This window comes from Ambystoma mexicanum, chromosome 4q, assembly GCF_040938575.1.
Source record: "Ambystoma mexicanum isolate Mex_15411 chromosome 4q, UKY_AmexF1_1, whole genome shotgun sequence".
Taxonomy (NCBI): domain Eukaryota; kingdom Metazoa; phylum Chordata; class Amphibia; order Caudata; family Ambystomatidae; genus Ambystoma; species Ambystoma mexicanum.
Genome location: NC_090928.1, coordinates 477019972 through 477039669, shown reverse-complemented (window position 1 = coordinate 477039669; position 19698 = coordinate 477019972). Strand labels below are relative to the sequence as shown.

At 46.1% G+C, this 19698-nt stretch overlaps 1 protein-coding gene and 1 long non-coding RNA gene across 6 annotated transcripts in view; one reads left to right on the top strand and one right to left on the bottom strand.

Annotated features, from left to right (window-relative positions):
• The first annotated feature begins 2532 nt into the window (after positions 1-2532).
• The window catches only part of VRK2 (VRK serine/threonine kinase 2), a 711103-nt gene continuing 693937 nt past the window's right edge, over positions 2533-19698 (top strand). The window contains exons 1-2 of one of the 5 annotated variants that reach the window (XM_069608046.1): positions 17384-17459; positions 17704-17830. In XM_069608046.1, coding sequence (XP_069464147.1) covers positions 17774-17830 — 57 coding nt within the window. In that variant the 5' untranslated portion in view covers positions 17384-17459; positions 17704-17773. Of the gene's footprint in view, positions 2742-17322; positions 17460-17703; positions 17831-19698 lie in introns of those variants that run through there. The other 4 variants (XM_069608043.1, XM_069608045.1, XR_011268142.1 and 1 more) reach the window with 4 other exon arrangements.
• LOC138467794 (uncharacterized) overlaps positions 8903-19698 on the bottom strand; it is a 328988-nt gene continuing 318192 nt past the window's right edge. The window contains exon 3 of the long non-coding RNA XR_011268143.1: positions 8903-12977. This is a non-coding gene — a long non-coding RNA (uncharacterized lncRNA). The remainder of the gene's footprint in view (positions 12978-19698) is intronic.

Below are 19698 nucleotides of genomic sequence, written 5' to 3'. Positions count from 1 at the left end.
GGGGAACGCAAGGAAAGTTGCGAGGACACGCAATCAGGGATAAATCGAGGAACCACGCAGGCAGGGGTACACCGCTGTGAGTGAACCATGTGGAAGGGCGAGGAACCACGCAATCAAGGATTGCGAGGGACCAAGCGGGCTACGGCGCGTGGGCAGGGGAAGGGGAGGAGGCGGGACGTGCACGAAAGCGAGGGTGGAGGAAGCTGAGACACGCACATAAGCAGGGGTGGAGGGTGCGGGAAGAGGACAAGGAAGTGGGGAGCAGCAAGCAAACTCCTCACTTCTTACAACCCTCTGTCCGGAAATTCTTTATGAACTCACTGACAATGTATTTCTTTTTGTTTTACTGTAATATGCAACCAACCATATTCATGTGTAACTAGTGCCTTGATGCCCTTGGGCTAAGTGCGTTTAACAAATGCCAAAATAAATAAATATATACATTGTTTACATGAGGGGAAATGAGAAATATGGTTTACAATAGCCTATAAAGGAAGGGGGGAGTTTGACTCTCATCAGAAAGGTGGGGAATATCATGTCTCGCCTGTGGATATCCTCTCCTCTCGCCAATCTCCAAGGACCCACCACCCAAATGATCCTTCCTCACATTTCCATCCCTAGGATCAGGATCCAAAAGCAATGGCCTTTCCCTGGCCACCTGAGCTGACGATCCAAGGGGAGTAGGTGTGAGGTGCCACACTTAACTCTGTGTCAGGGTATACCAGCGAGATTCCCCCCTCGTGCACCTTGATCAGACCATTAGCCCTTATCAACAAACAAACATATTTGTACCAAATAGAGATGAGAGATGTGGTCAAGTATCTAAGTGCCCATTGGATTCAAATCATGGCTTCTTCTCTTAACTAAAATGTGTGGTCCTGGTCAAATGATAATTGCAATGTTTATCTGTCAAAATTGGGATGCCCCGTGTGGTGAGTTTTATATTCTGGTGGGGTAAGGAAGCAAGATATGGGTATTTTGTCTGCTCGGATCCTGTCCTTGTTAAATGTACTTGCTGCACGTGGGCCTTAACTTGGTTGTCAGGGCCCATAACAGTAGGTACTTGGGTGGTTGGTACTTAAAGCTATTATATCTCTATAAAAAAAGGAAATCTGCCTGGAGTGGTTACTGTGAACTCTTTAGTTCCCAGCAACAAACGTGATGAGGATGGAGCATGGCTTTATTAGCAGCCAGGCCACATCTGCCAGGTGCGGGCCGGCGAAGGCTGCAGGCAACAAGGGGGCAGCTATCCGTCCCCCTCCTAATAAGTGGTGGGGCTCGATCAATAACGCTTAATTAATCAGCAGTAAGAAAAGAATATCGAAAATAAAAAAATGAAATCAACTTTAAATGGTTCAGTGCAGGTAATAATCCTTTTGTTCTTTTGAAGAAAATGAAAATATTCCAACAGGCTTTTGATTCAATATGTTTTTAAAAAAAACACTTGAATCCCAAATGTACGAAACGAATGATGTGCTTCTAAACATAGGTTGATTTGACATATACCTACCTAAAGTAGTAATACCACAATTACCCCCCTCCCCCCCACCCCCGATTCTTTTTTCTCGATCTATATGCATGATAAAATCAGGTCGGTGAGCTCCGGCTCACTTGAAACTCTGCTTGAATCACAAAATAGGTTAAATTAGGAACACTGCTCCATTCACGTGTAGGTTTACCAAGGCAACAAATATTCGTGGTATCTGATTTACATACTTGCCAACCCTACAGATTTAGGCAGTAGGCTACTGCTTTTTAAGCAGTCCTACCGCCTACAGATTTGGGTGACCGATCCCACTGCTTTTTACAGTGGCAGGTCATTTATGTGACTCTGAGGCAGGCTGCAGTACAAAGCATGCAACACATTAGTCTGTCTGTACAGTGGGCTGGTAGGTGATTACTTAGATTGGGCTCCGACCAATCCACTGACCTGATAGCTACGTGACTCTGTCCTGAACTCTTGCTGGGACAACCCTTAGGTGAACCATCAGTGAAGGCACGTGGCAGAGCATAACACCATCAAACAGCATCTGCCTATCGGACTGAGGGGGCTATCTGTCTCCATGTCATTCAGTGTTCAACTTGCACTGCAGGAATACGTATGCATTGCCGAGGCTGCGGCGATAGAGCAGTGGCAAACGTTGCTCACCAGCTGTGTGTGATTTCTTTCTGTGAAGTTAGTTAATTGAATTTGGTGTTAACTTATCATTCAGATGTATGCATTTCTTAGCATTAGAACAACTTTCCATGTTGTGCTGTTTGATGAGTTGTGTATTTTAGAACGCTTCAAGACTGCCAACAATGTGTTTTGTATTTTCCTGGGATGTCATTGTTATGCGAATTATTATTTTTGCAACTTGAAAAATCCTACATCTTTTTGGTCACAGAATGTTGGCAAGTATGGATTTAAAGCGTGGAGGGTGATATGTTACTCCCAAAATATAGTTCCGGGGCCCACCCAGCTCGCCTGCGAGAAGGGAAGTTCTGCTTTCGTACTTCCCTCCTAAACAGAACATTCCCTGTGATGCGTGTACCAGCTTACTTGGGCGGGACCTGTTGCCACTTCTCTGCTGCCAGCGGAAGTCCAAAGGGGCTTGCGAGTTTGCATCTCCCCATGTACCAAGCCACCGAAGCAGAGCATTATCATCAAGAATAAGAACCCCAACATCAAAAGCTGGGATAGCCAGGCAGTACGAGGACCACCCACCCCCCTGCTGAAAGGAGAAGCGGGCCAAGGCACGGTCAGTTCGCAACGCACTCTACCAGCAACCAAAGCTTGTTTGTGCATGGCATACAATGGCCAACCGCAGAGACGTTTAAGAAACATTATCTTGGAAAACTCTGCTGAATGAGCTGCATGACTCTTTGTGGACTTTGAAACAGGGGTTTCCAAAGTGGGAGGGGGCTGCTAAGATTGTAAACGCCCCCTGTAAACATGCTGTACCCTTACGTTAACCGCCCTCATGCGAGGAGGAGAATCTGAGCATTGTAGCTCGTACAATAGAAATGTCTAGAACAGTACAACTGTTCGCTCAACAGTGCTCACAGAGCACTTCGAGCAGTGGAATTTTAACAAGCTTCTTGTTACCTTTTAACATTGCGGTTTTGAGTAAGGTGCCACTGAGCAACGTCATTGAGCTAATCTGCTCTATATACAACCCCCCGCCACCCCCCCACCCTTTACACTTCGTTTTTTTTTCTGCAGAGAGGGGAAGTCCACCTCTCTTCTTAACAAAAAGAAAGTGAGCACATCAGACGCCTCCCCTCGGATGTGAAAGAACACATAACATTGTTATACGTTGGCTAGCATCCGTGGGGAGGGGGCTGCTGATGTGCGAACTTGCTTTTTGTTAGGCAGAGAGGGGACGGAAGTATTTCCTAAAACTGGTGGCGTTAAAGGTTTACTGTGTTCGTGAAGAAACATGCATTTGCACAAACATAGAACTTTAAAGCTGCTCGTTTCAGGAAAGGCTGCCCTCACCTCTCTGCCTAACAAAAATCAAACGCACACATCAGCCCCCACCCCACAAACGCGCCCATGTGTACTTTCACATCCGAGGCGAGGGGGGATGGCGGGTCTGATGTGCGCACTTGCTTTTTTTTAAGCAAAGAGGTGAGGGGAAGTGTGTCATTTTGATGTAGTGCTATTAAGTGTATTGTTGTTTTGTTTTATAGACCTGGCATGGGATGTTGTGACTAACGCCCCTCCTTGGCTCGTGTAGAAGCCACATGTCATGTGACACATGAGAGACATGTCATTAGCCCAATAAAAGGCCGAGCAGCTTCCCGCTCTGGCAGTTTCCACCCTGACTCATGCGTGAAGTGCATTATTTGGCATGGCATTAGCGCTGCGCAACAGGCGGCCTGCATATCAAGGCCCTCCACCACATGGCCCGGCCAGCCCAGAGCTCTTAACAATTGGCCATGAGGATGAGATGCAGCGCCCCGCTGATCCCAAAGAAAAGGGGCTTGACCTGCCCAAGCCATGTGGCCAGCATGGCTAAGCTCGCTCCTGGAGGAGCTGGAACGGCATGGCGAAGTGGGCCAACGGGGTGGATGAAGCCGTGGCACGCATGGGCACAGCAGCCAAGATGGTGGCCACAACGGGGGAAAACCGGTCCCTGCCACGCGAGTAGTGTGGTGAAGTGCGCTAATGGCGTTGAGGAAGCCGTGGAGTGCTGAGCACTGAAAGACAGGCCACAGGGTGCTGTTGAGCAGCCGGTGCATGCAGAAATTGCAACAAAAAAAATTGCTAAAAAAAAGCCTCTCTGCCCCCTACCGAGGCGCAAATTACCACCCCGACCACAGACACATCTGTTCCAGCATTATTCAAATTCACCAAAGTTTCCAACCAGGAAACTGAAAAAATCATCACATCACTGAAGCCATCAAACTGCAAGGGTGACAATTGCCCTGCCCAACTAATCAAAGATGCAGCGAGCGATTTAGCTCATTTCATCTCTAAATTAATCGACGCCTCTTTCTCAACAAATACTGTCCCAAGTAATTTAAAAGAGGCCTGGGTTTTACCTTTACTCAAGAACAAAACTCTAGACCCCTCCATCCCTACTAACTACGGACCCATGACCACAGTACCCTTCCTTCTCAAGATAATAGATGGAGCAGCCTATCTTCAAATTCAGAACTATCTTGAAGTTAACCAGCTTTTAGGCTCACGCCAATCCGGATTTAATCACAACATGGCACGGAGACGGCCTTAATTGACCTCAAGGCACAAATTGACGAGCTCAACGATAGGGGAGACACTGCCATTCTGCTCCTCCTTGACCTGTCGGTGCCCTTCAACTTGATGGACCACGCAGTCTTGTGCAAACACCTTGCATCAGCCGCCCACTTCTCAAGTGATGCTATAGCCTGGGTCCAGTCATATCTAGTTAACAGAATTATGAGTTTTCTCCATGTCGGCATCGGCGGACCCAATCCAGACAACATGCAGTGTTCCACAAAGTTCTTGCTTCTCGCCAACCATGTATAACATATTTACTAAGCCCCTATTTGATAAATTAAACAGACTGGGTGTCACCTACATGAATTATGCTGACACCCAGATCCTCATTCCCGTTTCGGGCAATTTTGTCTCCGATCCGGTCCCAGTAAATGAAATATACCTCCTCATTTAGGCATGGATGGCAACCCACGGCCTCTGCCTGAATGACGACAAAACCGAGATCCTGATTTTTGGGTCTGCTGCCAATTTAAAATAACTCAACTCCAACTACTCTGCCATTAACATTGATGGCAACATAATCACTGTGGCCAAAGAAGTGAAAATGTTAGGTTTCTACCTCGACTCCACCCTAACTCTAAGGAAACAGGACAACTCGCTGGCATCATCCACGGCCTATACATGCAAACTGATTAGAGCCTGCAGACCTTTTTTAACGCCCTCAGAACTGCCCTGAACTTACCTATTAGAGAACACGTATCAAACATGAGAAGAGAACACCACTGGCTAAAAATAAGTGACAGGATTCTCCGTAAAACAGCCTCGCTCACATTCAAGTGTCTCAACAACGCAGCTGTCCCTTATATCACTGAAATAATAGTCAGAAGAACTTCAACCCGTCCTTCAAGAGTGGCTAATGCTTACTGCCTACAAGTACCTAGATTTAGACAAAAAAAACCAGGAGGGAATAGTTTCCCAGTAAAAGCTGCCCAAATTTGGAAAGCACTCCCACTAGAGCTCAGAATGAACCAGTCCTACTACAGCTTCAGACGTAACACGCTCAATTGGCTACGCTCCAATGACCCTCATGATTAACTGCATGCACCGCTGCACAAGTTATTGAACTTCATCCTGCACTTTGTACCTGGCCATGGGCAGCTCTGTAACTGCCTCTAACAGCCTACGCATGTATGTATGAACCCCCTTTATGTCCCCTTATTGTGCTATGTATATTTGCCTCTCCTGTATTGCCTATAATCTGTAACTAAGCTTACAATATCCTTTGTACCTTGTTGCACCCAGTTACCTAAGGGTTTGGTGCGCCCTACAAATAAATAAACAAACAAACTGTACAGAGACGGCAGAGGAATTGCGGAACTGCCAAAGATGATGCAACACATATGTCAAACTTGGGCAGATGCTCATCACTATGTTGGTTGGGGTGGGAGGCCAACACTGGACCAGCCCCTCTGGAACAACAGGCATATCCCTGAAGTCCTGAAAATGGGTCACTTCGTGAGCTGGGAGGGACAAAGGATTCTCACCCTTGCGAATGTAGTACAGGAAGGTCGTCTTCTGGCATTTGGGGCTCTGCAAGAGAAGTTTCAGTTGCCAATCAAGGACTACTATAGACACCTGCAACTAACACACGGCATGGGCGCTCAGTTCCTCTGTTAGAAGAGATGCCGATCCCGAAATGCTCCCCCTAGAGGCTAATATTCTCCCGGTACGAATTCCAACTAAGGTTACCTCCACACTATAGGAGGTACTCACTGCTTTTGGGGCCCAGGAATTGTCCCGACTCAAACAGAAATGGGAGAGGGAGGTAGGTCCACTGGAGTGGGTAGAGCCATTAATGTTCCCACGAGACATAGGAATAGATGCTAGGCTTTGCTTAATCCAGTACAAAATACTGCATCAGGCATATTACACGGTGGGGGTAGTGGACAGCAGGGTGTGCCTGAGATGCAGGAGGGCGGATGGTACCTTCTTCCACATGGTGGAATTCACTTAACATGAGAAGACATTCCTTGATGTGTCACTGTCGCTGGGGGAAGAGGCTCATGGCCGCAAGGTGGGGTGGAGGTGGAAGAGGCTCATGGCCGCAAAGTGGGGTGCAGCCACAGAAAGATTAAGCCTCAGCTGCTGGGCCAATGAGGTGGACAGATGTGCATCCCTGGAAAGGCGAATTTATAATGCCTGCGGTAGCCCTGGGAAGTTCCAGAAAGTCTGGGGGAAATGGGTGTAACTTTGTGAAAATTGGACAATGTACTGCCCTGGTGGGTGGATGTTGTTCACCGCTCACCGAAGGAACTTTGGCCTGGTACTATCCTCTCCCTGATAACCCCAGTTACTAATGTATTTTATGTATTGTCTGATACAACTGACCTTTGTTGTTTCTTATGAAGTTTTACTGGAAAAGAAACAGATTTATAAAAAAACAAAATGGTGGCCACAACGAGGTGAGTGTCCTCCCCACAGCCCCAAAACATAATGAGGGTCTGCAGGCATGGTGCCCGCGAGGGTTGCCATCAGCCCACCACCAGAGGTCACCCCCAGCGTTGATGGGCTCCACAATGGAACTTGATGTATTGGGAAAAAAAAACAACAAAAAAAACACATGCATTCCCTCATGGGGAGCCTGCCCAGAGTGCGGCCCGGACTGCTGCCGCTGATGGCTCCTACCGGGGGGATGGGGGGAGGGGGTTCCAAGATAGGGCTTGGCGGCAAGTCTGCTGTCCCATCACAGCGGTTTCAAGTGCCACCCTCAATGAGCACTTAGTGGGCTGCATTCGGCATGGCCTCTACCCCACTGTGGTTGCTAATGCTGGGGGTGGGGGAGGGGCTCTTGCAGCTGTGAACGATGCATTCAATCAACCCCAACCCGCAACGGCCGCTCCCACTTGGTGGATAAAGGTAGAAGAGCCGCATTCGCCACGCGAAGGACAGAAGAGGCAGCTTCTGCCGCAAGGAGTGAAGAGGGTCCTCTGCCGCAACAGCAAGGAAGGGACCCCCACCTCACCGATGTGAGTTATACCCGCCTAAACTGGCACAGCCTGTGACCGCTGCCTGCAGCTCTGCCCCGACCCCATATGCAAGCACCCGAAAGGGGGGAGAGGGACCCAAAGTCTGCTACTCCATTGAAAAGAATCCTCCCGCTTGGGGGCCGGGAGTACAGCGGCAGCATGGCCTAGGCGAATACAGCGGCAGCATGGCCTAGACATCAGCCACCATGGTGTCTCTGCCAACCGCCACCCCCATACAGCAGCAGTGCCATGCCATGCACAGTGCAGAGTTGTCTGCCCCTCAACCAGAGATCATTAGTGCTCCGCATAGCAGATGTGGCCCCTGGTGCACCCAGGCGCAGCTTTGCCGGCATGCGGTCCACGAACACTTGACACACGGGCCAAACAAAGTGTCGTCCTTCGAGAAGGGCGTCGCCCCAATGGACAGTAAAATGCCAGAGGCACATGCTCCCAGTTCTGGACCAATTAAATTTGCAAAGTTTGCCTGACTGTATCTGCCCCATTACCCCAACTGGACATCACGTGGCAGATGTAGCCCCTGGCATACCCGGGTGCGGCTTTTCCTGCCTCCCACAAGGACAATAAAATAAATAAGCACATGTATATGCCCAATGTCCCCATTAGCTGACTGAGCTATAGCAATCTTGGAAGTATGTAATTTTGATGTAGTGCTATTAAGTGTATTGTTGTTTTGTTGTATAGACCTGGCATGGGATGTTGTGACTAAAGCCTCTCCTTGGCTCGTGTAGAAGCCATGTGTCATGTAACACATGATAGACGCGTCATTAGCCCAATAAAGGGCCAAGCGACTTCCCGCTCGGCAGTAAGTTTCCACTGTGACTCCTGCCTGCAGTGCATTATTTAGCATGGCGCCGGCACTGCACCACAGGCAGTGGGCCTGCATATCAAGGCCCTCCACCATCAGGGCCTGGCCTCCCTGGAGCACTCATTGTTGTATGTTAGCTAAATATGTATGTACAAGTGTACAGGACCGTGCACACGGGCCAAAGTGCAGATTTTCATTGACAAAGTGGGGCCGCTATTCACCCGAGCCAAAAGGTCCCTCTAACGGTGACAAGAGGTGAAGCTATGCAAATTGGCATTGTCTCTAAATATGTCTCTAAATATCATAAGCCAACAGCCACCTCTAGCGGCGACAACAGTTAAAAACGACAGCATGAGCCAAACATACACCTGGCCTTTTATTATATCGTTAGATGCATGTGTGCAAGGATTGTGTATATTTATTATGTAATGTGTAATGTGTGTGAAAGAATGCATGATGAATGGGCGATTGGGCGCGCGTGTGAATGAGCGAGTGTACAGGGAATGGTGGCACGAGTGAATGGTATGTTTAAAGGAGTGAATGGTGTGTGTGTTTGTGTATATACATGTACATGCTTATGTGTAATGCTGGGCCGAGGAGCAGATTTTGGTGGGTAGGAGTTGGGTGGGGGGCAGGTGGGAGAGGGAAAGGGGGAGGCACACTGTACTACCGTCTGGTCCCCTGGTGGTCACTTTTACTTAAAGATTGATGCCTGATCGGATGCCTGGCCATTAGATATACAAATAGATATACAGATATGCAAATTATCAAAGCAACTACAATGTGTAGGTCATCTTTAAATTCTATCACTTGGTTATTCTCACTGGCACATAGAGGCGCTTACTTGGGCATGCCGGACGACCCTTGGGATTGAATGGAGGGGCAGAGCCTCCAAGTGTGCCCCACACAGTTTCTGAAGCGGCCCCTCCCATCTCTTAGACCCCCCCACCCACTAAAATGTAGATTTTGCTGCACCCCTATAAGGTGCAGGGAAGACTTGCTACTTTTAGCCAGGGGGCAAGTACAATTAGTGGCCCATGGAGCGTGTGATGCAGCAGCCACCACCCACCATTCAATAGGTAGGATGCTTTGCCCAGGATCATACAGTATTGTTAATTTTGCCCAGCACCCCAATTTCTAAATTGTACACCCCTTCCAAAACACACACACACACCAGTTATGCCACTTGCTATGTCTAATTCAAGTATGTGGTGAAACAGACCTTTGCACGTTTTATTTTGGTCCTTTGGATACCCAGGCTCGCTCACCCACATTCCAGATGTTATAGAGCTATATCATACTTTAGTTGAAATGTGCAAGCCACAAATGAGTAAACAGCACAGGATTTAAATGCGTGAGATGTTCTGCTACAAGTCCTAGGACTCAATAAAAAGGAACTACCCTACCCCATAGCAGATCCATCTTTATGGCAGGGCAAAAGGGGACCGTCCCCCGGATCCCCACCTTTGTATCCTGCAAATAAGTCTTTGTTAATTTATTATAAATCATAAATAACACGTCACAATTTTGTCATGCACTGGTGAGGCTGTAAACCTGCTGTTGTTGACGAGTATATTCCATAAAGATCAATCAATATTGTAATGCTTTCTGTGTTCACTGCAGTGCATACAGTTTGTGAATTTACAACTCCTGTATCATTTTGATATTTTTTGGACAATATATTGATCACTTGCAAAAGCAAAAGTTGAAATGCTCATTGATACATTTGAGCTCAAGAAAAGAAAAAATAGCTCAGTGTGTTTAAGCACTTACAGAGATCTTTGATCATATGCCAGATCATAGTACCAAAATCTGGCAGGGCTAACTCTGCTTTTCCAATGTTTGAGGTTAATATACTTGCATGTACATATACTTGCATAATACAGAACAACATACCTGCTCTAGATCGTACTTCCTATAAAAATGGCATCAGTAGGATTATCAAAATGAGTTGGTATGTGCACTTTGCATTTAGCCCCTGCACGCTACTGCCTGTGTGCAAAGCATGGATGTTGATGCCATACTGTGTCCCATCATCAGTGGTGCACTTTGCTGCGCAGACAATAAACAGTGCCGCTCCCTTATTTGCATGGGGCTCGCTGCCCGTGTCTGTCTTGGAAGGTCGAGAGGACTGTTCATCCCACTCTCCTCTCTTCATTAGCGTGCCAGGCCCAACTTAAATCCCCTTCCATCAATGAAAAAAGGCTGAGCCGGAACCCGCCCGGCTGTAACCATTCTCTTGAGAATGTCTGGGTGGTGCAGAGTCAACCCAGACTTCGGATTCTATGCCACTGATGCTGTGCGACTTTTATTTTCGCAATTTAAGGGTGAGTATTTGCAAGACATAAGTATCAATAATGCGCGCCACTGAATTTACACACATTCCAGACATCAAAACTCTACTCTAAGGTTCAGGTAAGGCATGTCTAAAAAATATCACGGGCCTTAGAAAAGCAATAAGAGTTGGTTGTAAGGGGATGTTGGAGGCGGAGCACTGTGTTGGGGAAAATAAAGTCCACAGACGAATTTGCAAAGGGCAGCCACAGGCAGTCAGTTTTCTTAAGTTACACAATAACCTGCAGCATGCCCATGTCTGAAACTAAAAGCACCAACAACTCCCAATGCCCGAAATGGTGTCTTTGATTCCTTTTTATGACCTGATGAATGGCCCATTATCATGCTACATTATTCACCCCTTGAGAATTATGCAGTTCCTTGGCATCGTTAGTGTCTCTTAGTCTTAGACCTACCGCTTCCTCTGGTCATGTGACTTGGTCTTCCTTCAACGTCCCACCTCGGGGGTGACCCTAAGGGCTACCCAAGTCAAAAAGGAAGATCTTCCTGGAATCATTCTGGAGTCATCCAGTGACTCCATCGTAGAGTCTTCCATGGAAAGGTCAGGGAGATCATACTAAACCATCCTGAAGTATGTGTATAGACCTCATGTCATTTTCAGGATGGGTGACAATTACTACAGGATGGTTCCATTACAACTTTGGGATGGGTTTGAAATTGTGAATGATTATTGTAGACAACTCCAGGAGGAGTTATTTCATGATGCTTCCAAAAGATTTAGGAAAAGGGTTTTGATTACCCTGGGATGTATCCCTTGTGAGTAAGACGGGTGAGTCCAGTTAGATTTCTGAATAGTGTACTGGAAAACCTCAAGGGAATTTTCAGCTGTCACTTTCCAGCTTTGCCTTCTATGCTAGAGCACTCAAATGTTGTTAACTAAGTTTGGTGATTTAGTGTACAAAACTACAAATCCAACACACAATGTCACAAACCTACCTGTAAACACCCTCATCTGTTCTCCCCTCTAGCTAACAAGGCATCACATTCAAACTCCCACAATTACAAATTACTGCACTAATATACACACTTTCAGTGACCTAAACAGACTTGACAGACTGCCGAAAGTCACTTCACCCAATATCACTATAAGCAGCTAACAATTAGTACACACACACGTTGTATACGAATTGTTGGTTTTACAATTGCTCTAATTACAATTGACCTTTTCACAATTGACCGAATTGTGAAAAGGTTAATTGTAACATATATGCGGGGGAAACCCCCCAAAACCCTATATATATATCTCTCTGGTCAATTTTGATAAAGGGACAAGGACACACACACACGGACACACACACCACCTCCCCCCTCTTTCCAACCCGCTCTGAAACACTGAATCTATACATGTATGTTTCACCACATTAATCAGTAACTTTGGGCAATCTATTAAAGATTACATTAAAGATGTCGATTAGTAGCGGGGGCTGACGTAGCAATTCCTTTGTTTTTAAAGATGGTACTCAGAATGATAGAGCAGGTGTATGTAAACGGGTAGGTGCCACTTCACTGTCTAAACAGGCATGGTCGTAATACTGTAACAAGGACACACTGTTGCGAAGATGTGGTGATAAGAAATTAGCTTGTCAAAATAGATCTGTCCCACAAAATCTTTGTAGCAGACAATGGACTGTTGATAGTCCAATATGTTGTAGTTGTTGCACAGCTACATCTTTGGGAACTGCAACATTACACTGAAACATCTGCGATTTATTGCTGTGTCTTTCAATTGTCCAGGTGAAGTAACAGAGGTGGGTGCTGAGGAAGGAATGACAGAGGAATGAAGAACACTAGCCATCCCTGCCAAACGACTTAGGTTTTCCAGCTTTTGTGAACCGAACTGTGAACAGCCATTACTAAGTTTAGGAATAGTCGGTTTCCACCCATCAGCTTTTAAAATATTATTTTCTTTGTGTTCTTGTTTTTATCACGGCATCTTCTTGTAGTTCAGGCAACACTCTTAAATTTTCAAGCGCTTCCCCATTGCCAGATTCCACCAGTAGCTGCTTTTCCTCCACTGCCTCTCTTCTTAAAGCCTGAATTACTTCTTCAACTGTTTTCTGTGTCTTGTTACAATGTTTCTTTGCTGCGGGTATGAAAAAGGCAAGTTAAAACTTCAAAATATGACTATCAATACAACAGACTTTTTGCTTGAGCTGTATAATGGGGTAAGTGACTCCCCTTAAGCGCGAACCCATTTGTCCCGTGGGTTTAATTTTTACTTACTCTTGCACTCCTTGGTGCCGTCCCTCCCTCACTATGCAGCTATCCACAACTCTGTTTAGCTGCACACATAATCTGACCTGGACTATGATCCCCAAGGACGTTAAACCCACGGCGCTTTGAGATCATACCAATGGTAAAAGGCGCTCTACAAATGCCCAATAACATAAGATAAATCATGTAGGCCATCTATACTTTAGACAGTTACTCTAGAGGATATAGAGATGCATGCTGTAAAAGAGTTGTGGGCATTGTGCAGCACTCATCTGTATGTGTGAAAAAAGCAAATTCCTCCACGTAGGGACGTCAGATGTACCCTCCTCCCCCAAACATCAAATACATGGACAAAAAAAATACATTGCTCACCTGCCGACTGGAAAAACACTACTGCTTTGAAAACGTTTTTCTTCACGTATTTTCATCAAGACCCTCTATCAACCATTTACAATTAAGTTCACCAAGAATTGCCAATGGCTCAAATTCCCCAACCTTTCAAATACACAGAAAATTGTCAGATTCAAAGAAAAGCACATTAAAGAGTGGCATGACTTAAATTATTGCCTAAAAGAAAACAGAAAAGCCAATTTAGTATGCTCCAAGTATTTGTGAAACTTGTCTGTACCCGAAATCATTAATTTATAGTGGGCTTGCTTTGAATGTTCCTGCCTGAAGTGTCCCAATTTGTGAGTGAAGGGGAGTCTCTTTGTGTTTGGTAAATCCCTCCAAGACTTTCACTCATTGTGGCTTCAACTAGTTCCATCTGTTTGCTAATAAAATTAATGGTGGGTTATCTGGAGAGGCACTACGTTCTTAACTGAAGAGCTCTTGTACCTAAAATGGTGCAGATTAATGTTGTGTGTGTCCTTTAAAAAAGACAGGCACTCGTTTCAGTTTCTTCAATGTAAATATCAATCTTAGAGAGTCCCAGCTTTCGAACAGCAACATGTGCAGGAAATGATAGGGACCAGAAAAAGGAGGGTATGCAGGGACAGCACCCATAAACAAATTGATCTTTACTGGGAGAGCACAAAGTAAATATGGCACCTTAGCAGGCAGGCCTTTTATAATTTGTGCCAGGCACTATCCACCAGAAGGGTCAAGAGAAGCCCCCCCCGACCAGTAATCTTTGCTACTGTGCCATGCATTATGCACTACAGCTGAAATAGTGCAGCGCTCATGAGCAGTGGAAAAATCCTGTAAAAAGGTAAAGCAAGCCATGGGTAAATTTTGCAAAGGCATGGTTTATCACACATGCGCCACAGCCTGATACACGTAGATAAGGGGTTGGATGCACCTTTCTGAGGAAAGCATGGACCTAGTCATGTGGAACAGTATGGGGGCATTGGAGCAGCAATGGTATTAAAGCCAGAGAGGGGTAGCCAGAAGGGCCATTTAACCCCTACTTGGCAACGGTTTGAAAGTGATCAGACTGATCAGTAGAACAGTCATTGTGTGGAAGCGGGAAGGGAAGGAATCGCGCCACCCATGAAAAAGGGGCCTCTGTATGCTGAACCGCTAGGGTGCCTTAAGGCAGTGGTCTTCAAACTAGGGGAGGGGTTTGGCCCTCTAAGGGGGCCCGAAGGATGCCCTGTGGTGTGGCGGTGCATAAAGTTCATTAAAACAGGATTATGGTGACTGTTTTTAACAGAAACTATAATCATTTGTGGTTTGTGGGGTGGTGGGCTGGAAACTATATTTTTACTCAAGGGGGAGTTCAGCATAAAACGGTTTGAAGTCCAATGCCTTAAGGGAATAAAGTGACCTCCCAATTTCAAATAGCAAGGCAATTAACGTCCCTCCTTCCACGGCCAGGTCAGAAAACTCCTACTACTGCGCTAGTCCTCCATTACACAAGGCTGCTGAAAAATCCAGAAAAGCAAGAAAATAGCTCCAAGCTCGACAACATGCAACGAGAATGAACTGGTCGCATCATTAGAGACCAAAAAAAGATGTCACAATGGCTCCCAACCATCATCATCAAAAGCATTCACCCCAGATCTTAATAAACAATGATCAAAAAAGAAATGTTCTAATTAATGACAGTGATCACAACTAGTCTGGCAAGCATTCAATAAATAAGTTATAGAGTTTACAGGCACACTATCTCCAATTAACTGCAGAGGTGTAATGGTTGCAAAAATCAAACCGCATTGAAGGGGCAATAGAAAACCCCCAGGGAACCTGATCAATCTATAAAGAGAATGGGACAGAAGTATAACTAGAACATGCAGTAATCTGAGTCCCTGAAACTTACACTTGTATTTATTAAATCTTGTAGCAATTTCCCCAGTGTTGAACATAAACTAAACATAGAAGGAGGACAGCACGAGAGAATTCGAACACTGTCCCTGTGCTCAAAGGCTGACACAAAACTGAAAAGGCAATGGAAAATCAACTGGGGTAACCAGGCTCTCTATATGTTAATTAAATAAATGGTGTAAAAGCAATATTCCTGCTCTGCCTCACGGGGTATAGCATACTTAACTTCCAGTAGTGAAAAAATAATATTCACAAGCATTAGAATACAAAATTACAGTCTTTGAATGCCAGACAGTATACTGTAAACAATCCTCCCTAGCTTTGATTAGGTGGAAAAGGTAGTGCGGGGGGGGGCGGAGGGGTCGAGGGTATCCTTCAATGCAAATCTTTCAGTTGCTGGACAATGAATGGATGCCACTTAGAGAGTAGCGTTCTGTGGTTTTACTTTTTTTTTAGTTGCCTGGTGTTCAGTGACTTAAGTGAAAGTAATGATCAGGCTACGAGCGATGTTTAAAGAAAATAAATAGGATGGGGATATCTGCCCACTGTTGGTTAGAGAAGCCTTTTTTCTCCCTTCCTAGTGAGAGCTTGGATGGCCAATATCTGCAACCATTCTCTGTGCGCAGAAACACAACAGCAAATCTAATTTGGAGCTTTTGTAAAGTAAAAGCAAAAAGCACCATGTGCCACCAGAAGCAGGAAAGCAGGAATCAAAGAGCATTCATCAGAGCAATTTAATCATCCCTGCCCTGAGACTGCACCTGGCGGTGTGTGCAGTGCCCGCCGTACCACACAGCTGCTCAGACTGACACACACTTCAAAACTTGTCCAGCCTTCATGCCAGCCAAACAAAACTGTGCCCCTTGGCACCCTGCTTCAGAATTAAGCAATACTGAACATGCTGCGTAAGACGCAAACGCTTCCCACGTGCCACATATCAACAAACCTCACACAAGGGACATCTATGCCACAGGGCATCTGTGCAATAGCGTGCAGCTGTTTGGGCAACATGTTGAAAATTACAAGCATAGTGCGACTGTGCCCTTTATATACACAATAGACACATTCTCACTGGGGCTGCTCGACACTGCAATACGATGTTCTCCAATGTAACTAGCACCTAGATATCCGAGGGTTTTGTGCGCTGTAATAAATGCAAAAATAAATAAATAAATGTTCTTAAGCGGATGACCGGGTCAAATCTTGAGTCTCGCCGGGCACGTTTGACTCACCTTCACAGTAAAGCACTGCAATGATTCACTCTTAACCACTGAAGGTGCAGTCATGTGTACTAGTTGTATATGCACCGTACAGTACACATAGCAACTTCGCACACAAGGGGAACCGCAAGCATGTGGATATTGGACCACTTCAAAAAGTAAAAAAGCAACCAGGGATTTGCAAATAAGGTTCATTTAGTACATTAAGCTTCCACCATTCAAGGCCCCATGTGCACCGTCCCATAGGGACCAGGGAGGGTCTAATTGCTCTTCAAAAGTAGCAATCAAAATATATGTTAACATACAACTGTGCCAGCAAAATAGCAATTTGGGTTTTCACCTTTAAAAAAAAAAATACTCTTTCTAACAAGATAGTCACTTTATACTTACGCAAAAAATAAAACCGACTTGCTGGAAGCTGAATTTGCAAAAAACATCTGCCCTGAAATTCCCTCGAGTGCGCTACACGGCCATAAATCACTTCTGTTGGGTGGGGTGTAGACGGGGATACAAGTTATCAGCCAAGAATAGACACAAAGATCTGTTTTTGCTGAAACCAAAAGAAAAATATGAAAAACAAACCCACCAGCACCTAACTATACCTGCCCGGGCATGCCATGGAGTTCTCCCTGCTTCATGATTCTCGCCCTAAGAACGTAGACGTCCTACATGAAAACATTCCGACGTCATGTCGCTTTAAAGGCATTTCAGAGAGTGTCGGCAAACTTTTAAACTAACTATGTTATCGGGTCTCATAGGAACTTTAAAAAAGTGTTTCCATTGATTATGAAAGCAACTTAAAGCAAAACTCTCAGCAAGATAAAGTTCTCTCTTTTTACGCCTTATCAGTTTCCAGGCAGCATCAGGTGAGTGTGTATGCAATCCATCTTCTGCAATGAATTTGATATGCATTTCTTTTGGCATCCATTACCTCGGTTCATTCTTACCGCTTTGTTATGTTGGCAAGAGGAGCCCTTTTGCAACCTCTGGAAATGCATGTTGAAGAGGCTGCAGCCGAATCTGTAATTCTTTGTATTGTACTCATCACAAGTTGAAATTCAAAATTGTAATTACGTCACTTTCTAAACATCTGGTTTTGAAATTACACAGGCTTGTGTTGTTGGTATTGCAGAGACAGTAGCTGCTGCGAAGACATTTACGGTACAGTTCTGGCTCTGGAATGCTCGCAGCAGACGCAATAACTGCATTGCAGCTGCTGCACAGACAGTGGTCTGGTGTAAGTAATATATGTATGTATATATCTGCGTTGGCTAATGACTGCAGACTTGTACTGTCTCCAGGTCCAGTGCCTACCCTGAACGTAATAATTCCCAAGGGCTAATGGCTGCAGATTCGGTACTTTATCTGGGTATACCCTTCTGTGAATAATAACTGCATGCACAGCGTCTGTTCTGGAGCTGACGACGGAAAAATCAGCCCAAGATGGAGGAGGCAGCAGGGTAACCCCTGCGGGGTCATGCCGTCGGGACCTGGGACCCTCCCCTTGGGGTCAAAAGGCGAGGGGCGGAACGGCGCCAAAAGGCCTAATGGCCCAAAAGCCCGCGATGGACTGAACAAAGGAAAAGGGGCGGGGCCACCAGGATATAAGCAGGCGGGACCGGGGTGCCAGGCATCTCGCTCCTGCACTGGGACCCGGTCGCCGCCTCGCAAGCGGAAGGAATTTAGGGTTTAATGGCTGCAGACACAGAAACAACACCCCGATGAATAGCAGCAGACAGTACCTTCTCTACTGCTAATGGGAAAGGGCCATCACATCTGGCTGGAAGAAATGAGTGCAGACACAATGGGCCTCATGACGACTTTGGCGGTAGCCATGCCGCTATTGGCGGCATGGCTGCTGCCCAAATCGGGTCCGGGTTCCCAGAATGGGGAATTGCCTGGCCATTCCGAGTTTGGAGGGCCCGGTAATTCCTCCCTCCAGGAACCCGGGCTCGGACCTTCCCCATTACCATCTGAGCCCCCATAGGGCTGAATGGGAGAGGGAGCAAACAACGGGCCGATTCCGAGTGGCCCGTTGTTTGCTCCCTCTTCCCCTCGCGGGACCCGGTAAGGACGCCTGGTTTGACCAGGCGTTACTTACCGGGTCCCACGAGGGGAGTTTGCGGAGCCCTTTAACCCGTTCCGCCTGACTCGTAATGAGGCCCAATATCTAGTCTGGAGCTAATGACTTCCAATACTGTACTTGCCTGCTCACCAGCTACATCTGACTACACCTGCCCTGGAGCAAATAATTACAGACACAGTAACGGATCTGGGATACCGATTCTAGACACAGTACCTTCCCTGGAACTAATGACTTTTGATGCAGTACCTCCTAATCCATTAAATATGACGGAATACTTGCCCTAGGGCTTATAACTACAGACACAATACCTGATCTGCGACAATGATGGCATGCACAGTACGCACTCTGGGGCTAAAACTATTCCAGTCACAGTATCTGCTCCGGAGCTAATGGTATTTAACACAATACCTGCTCATGAGCAAATCTGGGGTTAATGACTGCAGAAATAGTAAAAAACGAATGCACCCTTTCCTTCCCGTGTGTCTTTTCCCATTCCTAATTCCCCTCTGACACCTCGAACCACACTCTCTGAAATGAACAAACAGCGTAAAGAAGTGATCAGTAGGGTTAAACTACTGTGCAACGGTTTTCAAAATGTGTTTGGTCCAAGAGATGGGATGCTCTTTTACTTCCCTTGCACCCAAAAGGTGGTGAACCGCGCACAAAGAACATTTAAATGTGTGCATCATAGTTGTGCAGATTGAGGTGCTCTTTTCCCACCAAATGCAGAACTGCGCAAGGCAGAGGGTGGAAAGGGGGTTCTGGGCATTTTCAAGTAAATCCCAATTTTTAAAGTGGTGCACTTTTAAAAGCACTGGGAAAGAAAACATTTCCCAGTGCCTATTTGAAACAGGTGCAGGGGGATATCAAATGTATGGGAAGGTCCCTTCTGATCCCCTCATGCAATGAGTGAGTGAATGTTGTGTGTGAATAAGTGATTGAATGTTGAGTCAAAGAATGTGTGCGTGCGTGTGTTTGTGCTGGGCCAGGGAGCTGATTTTGACAGCTGAGGACAGCAC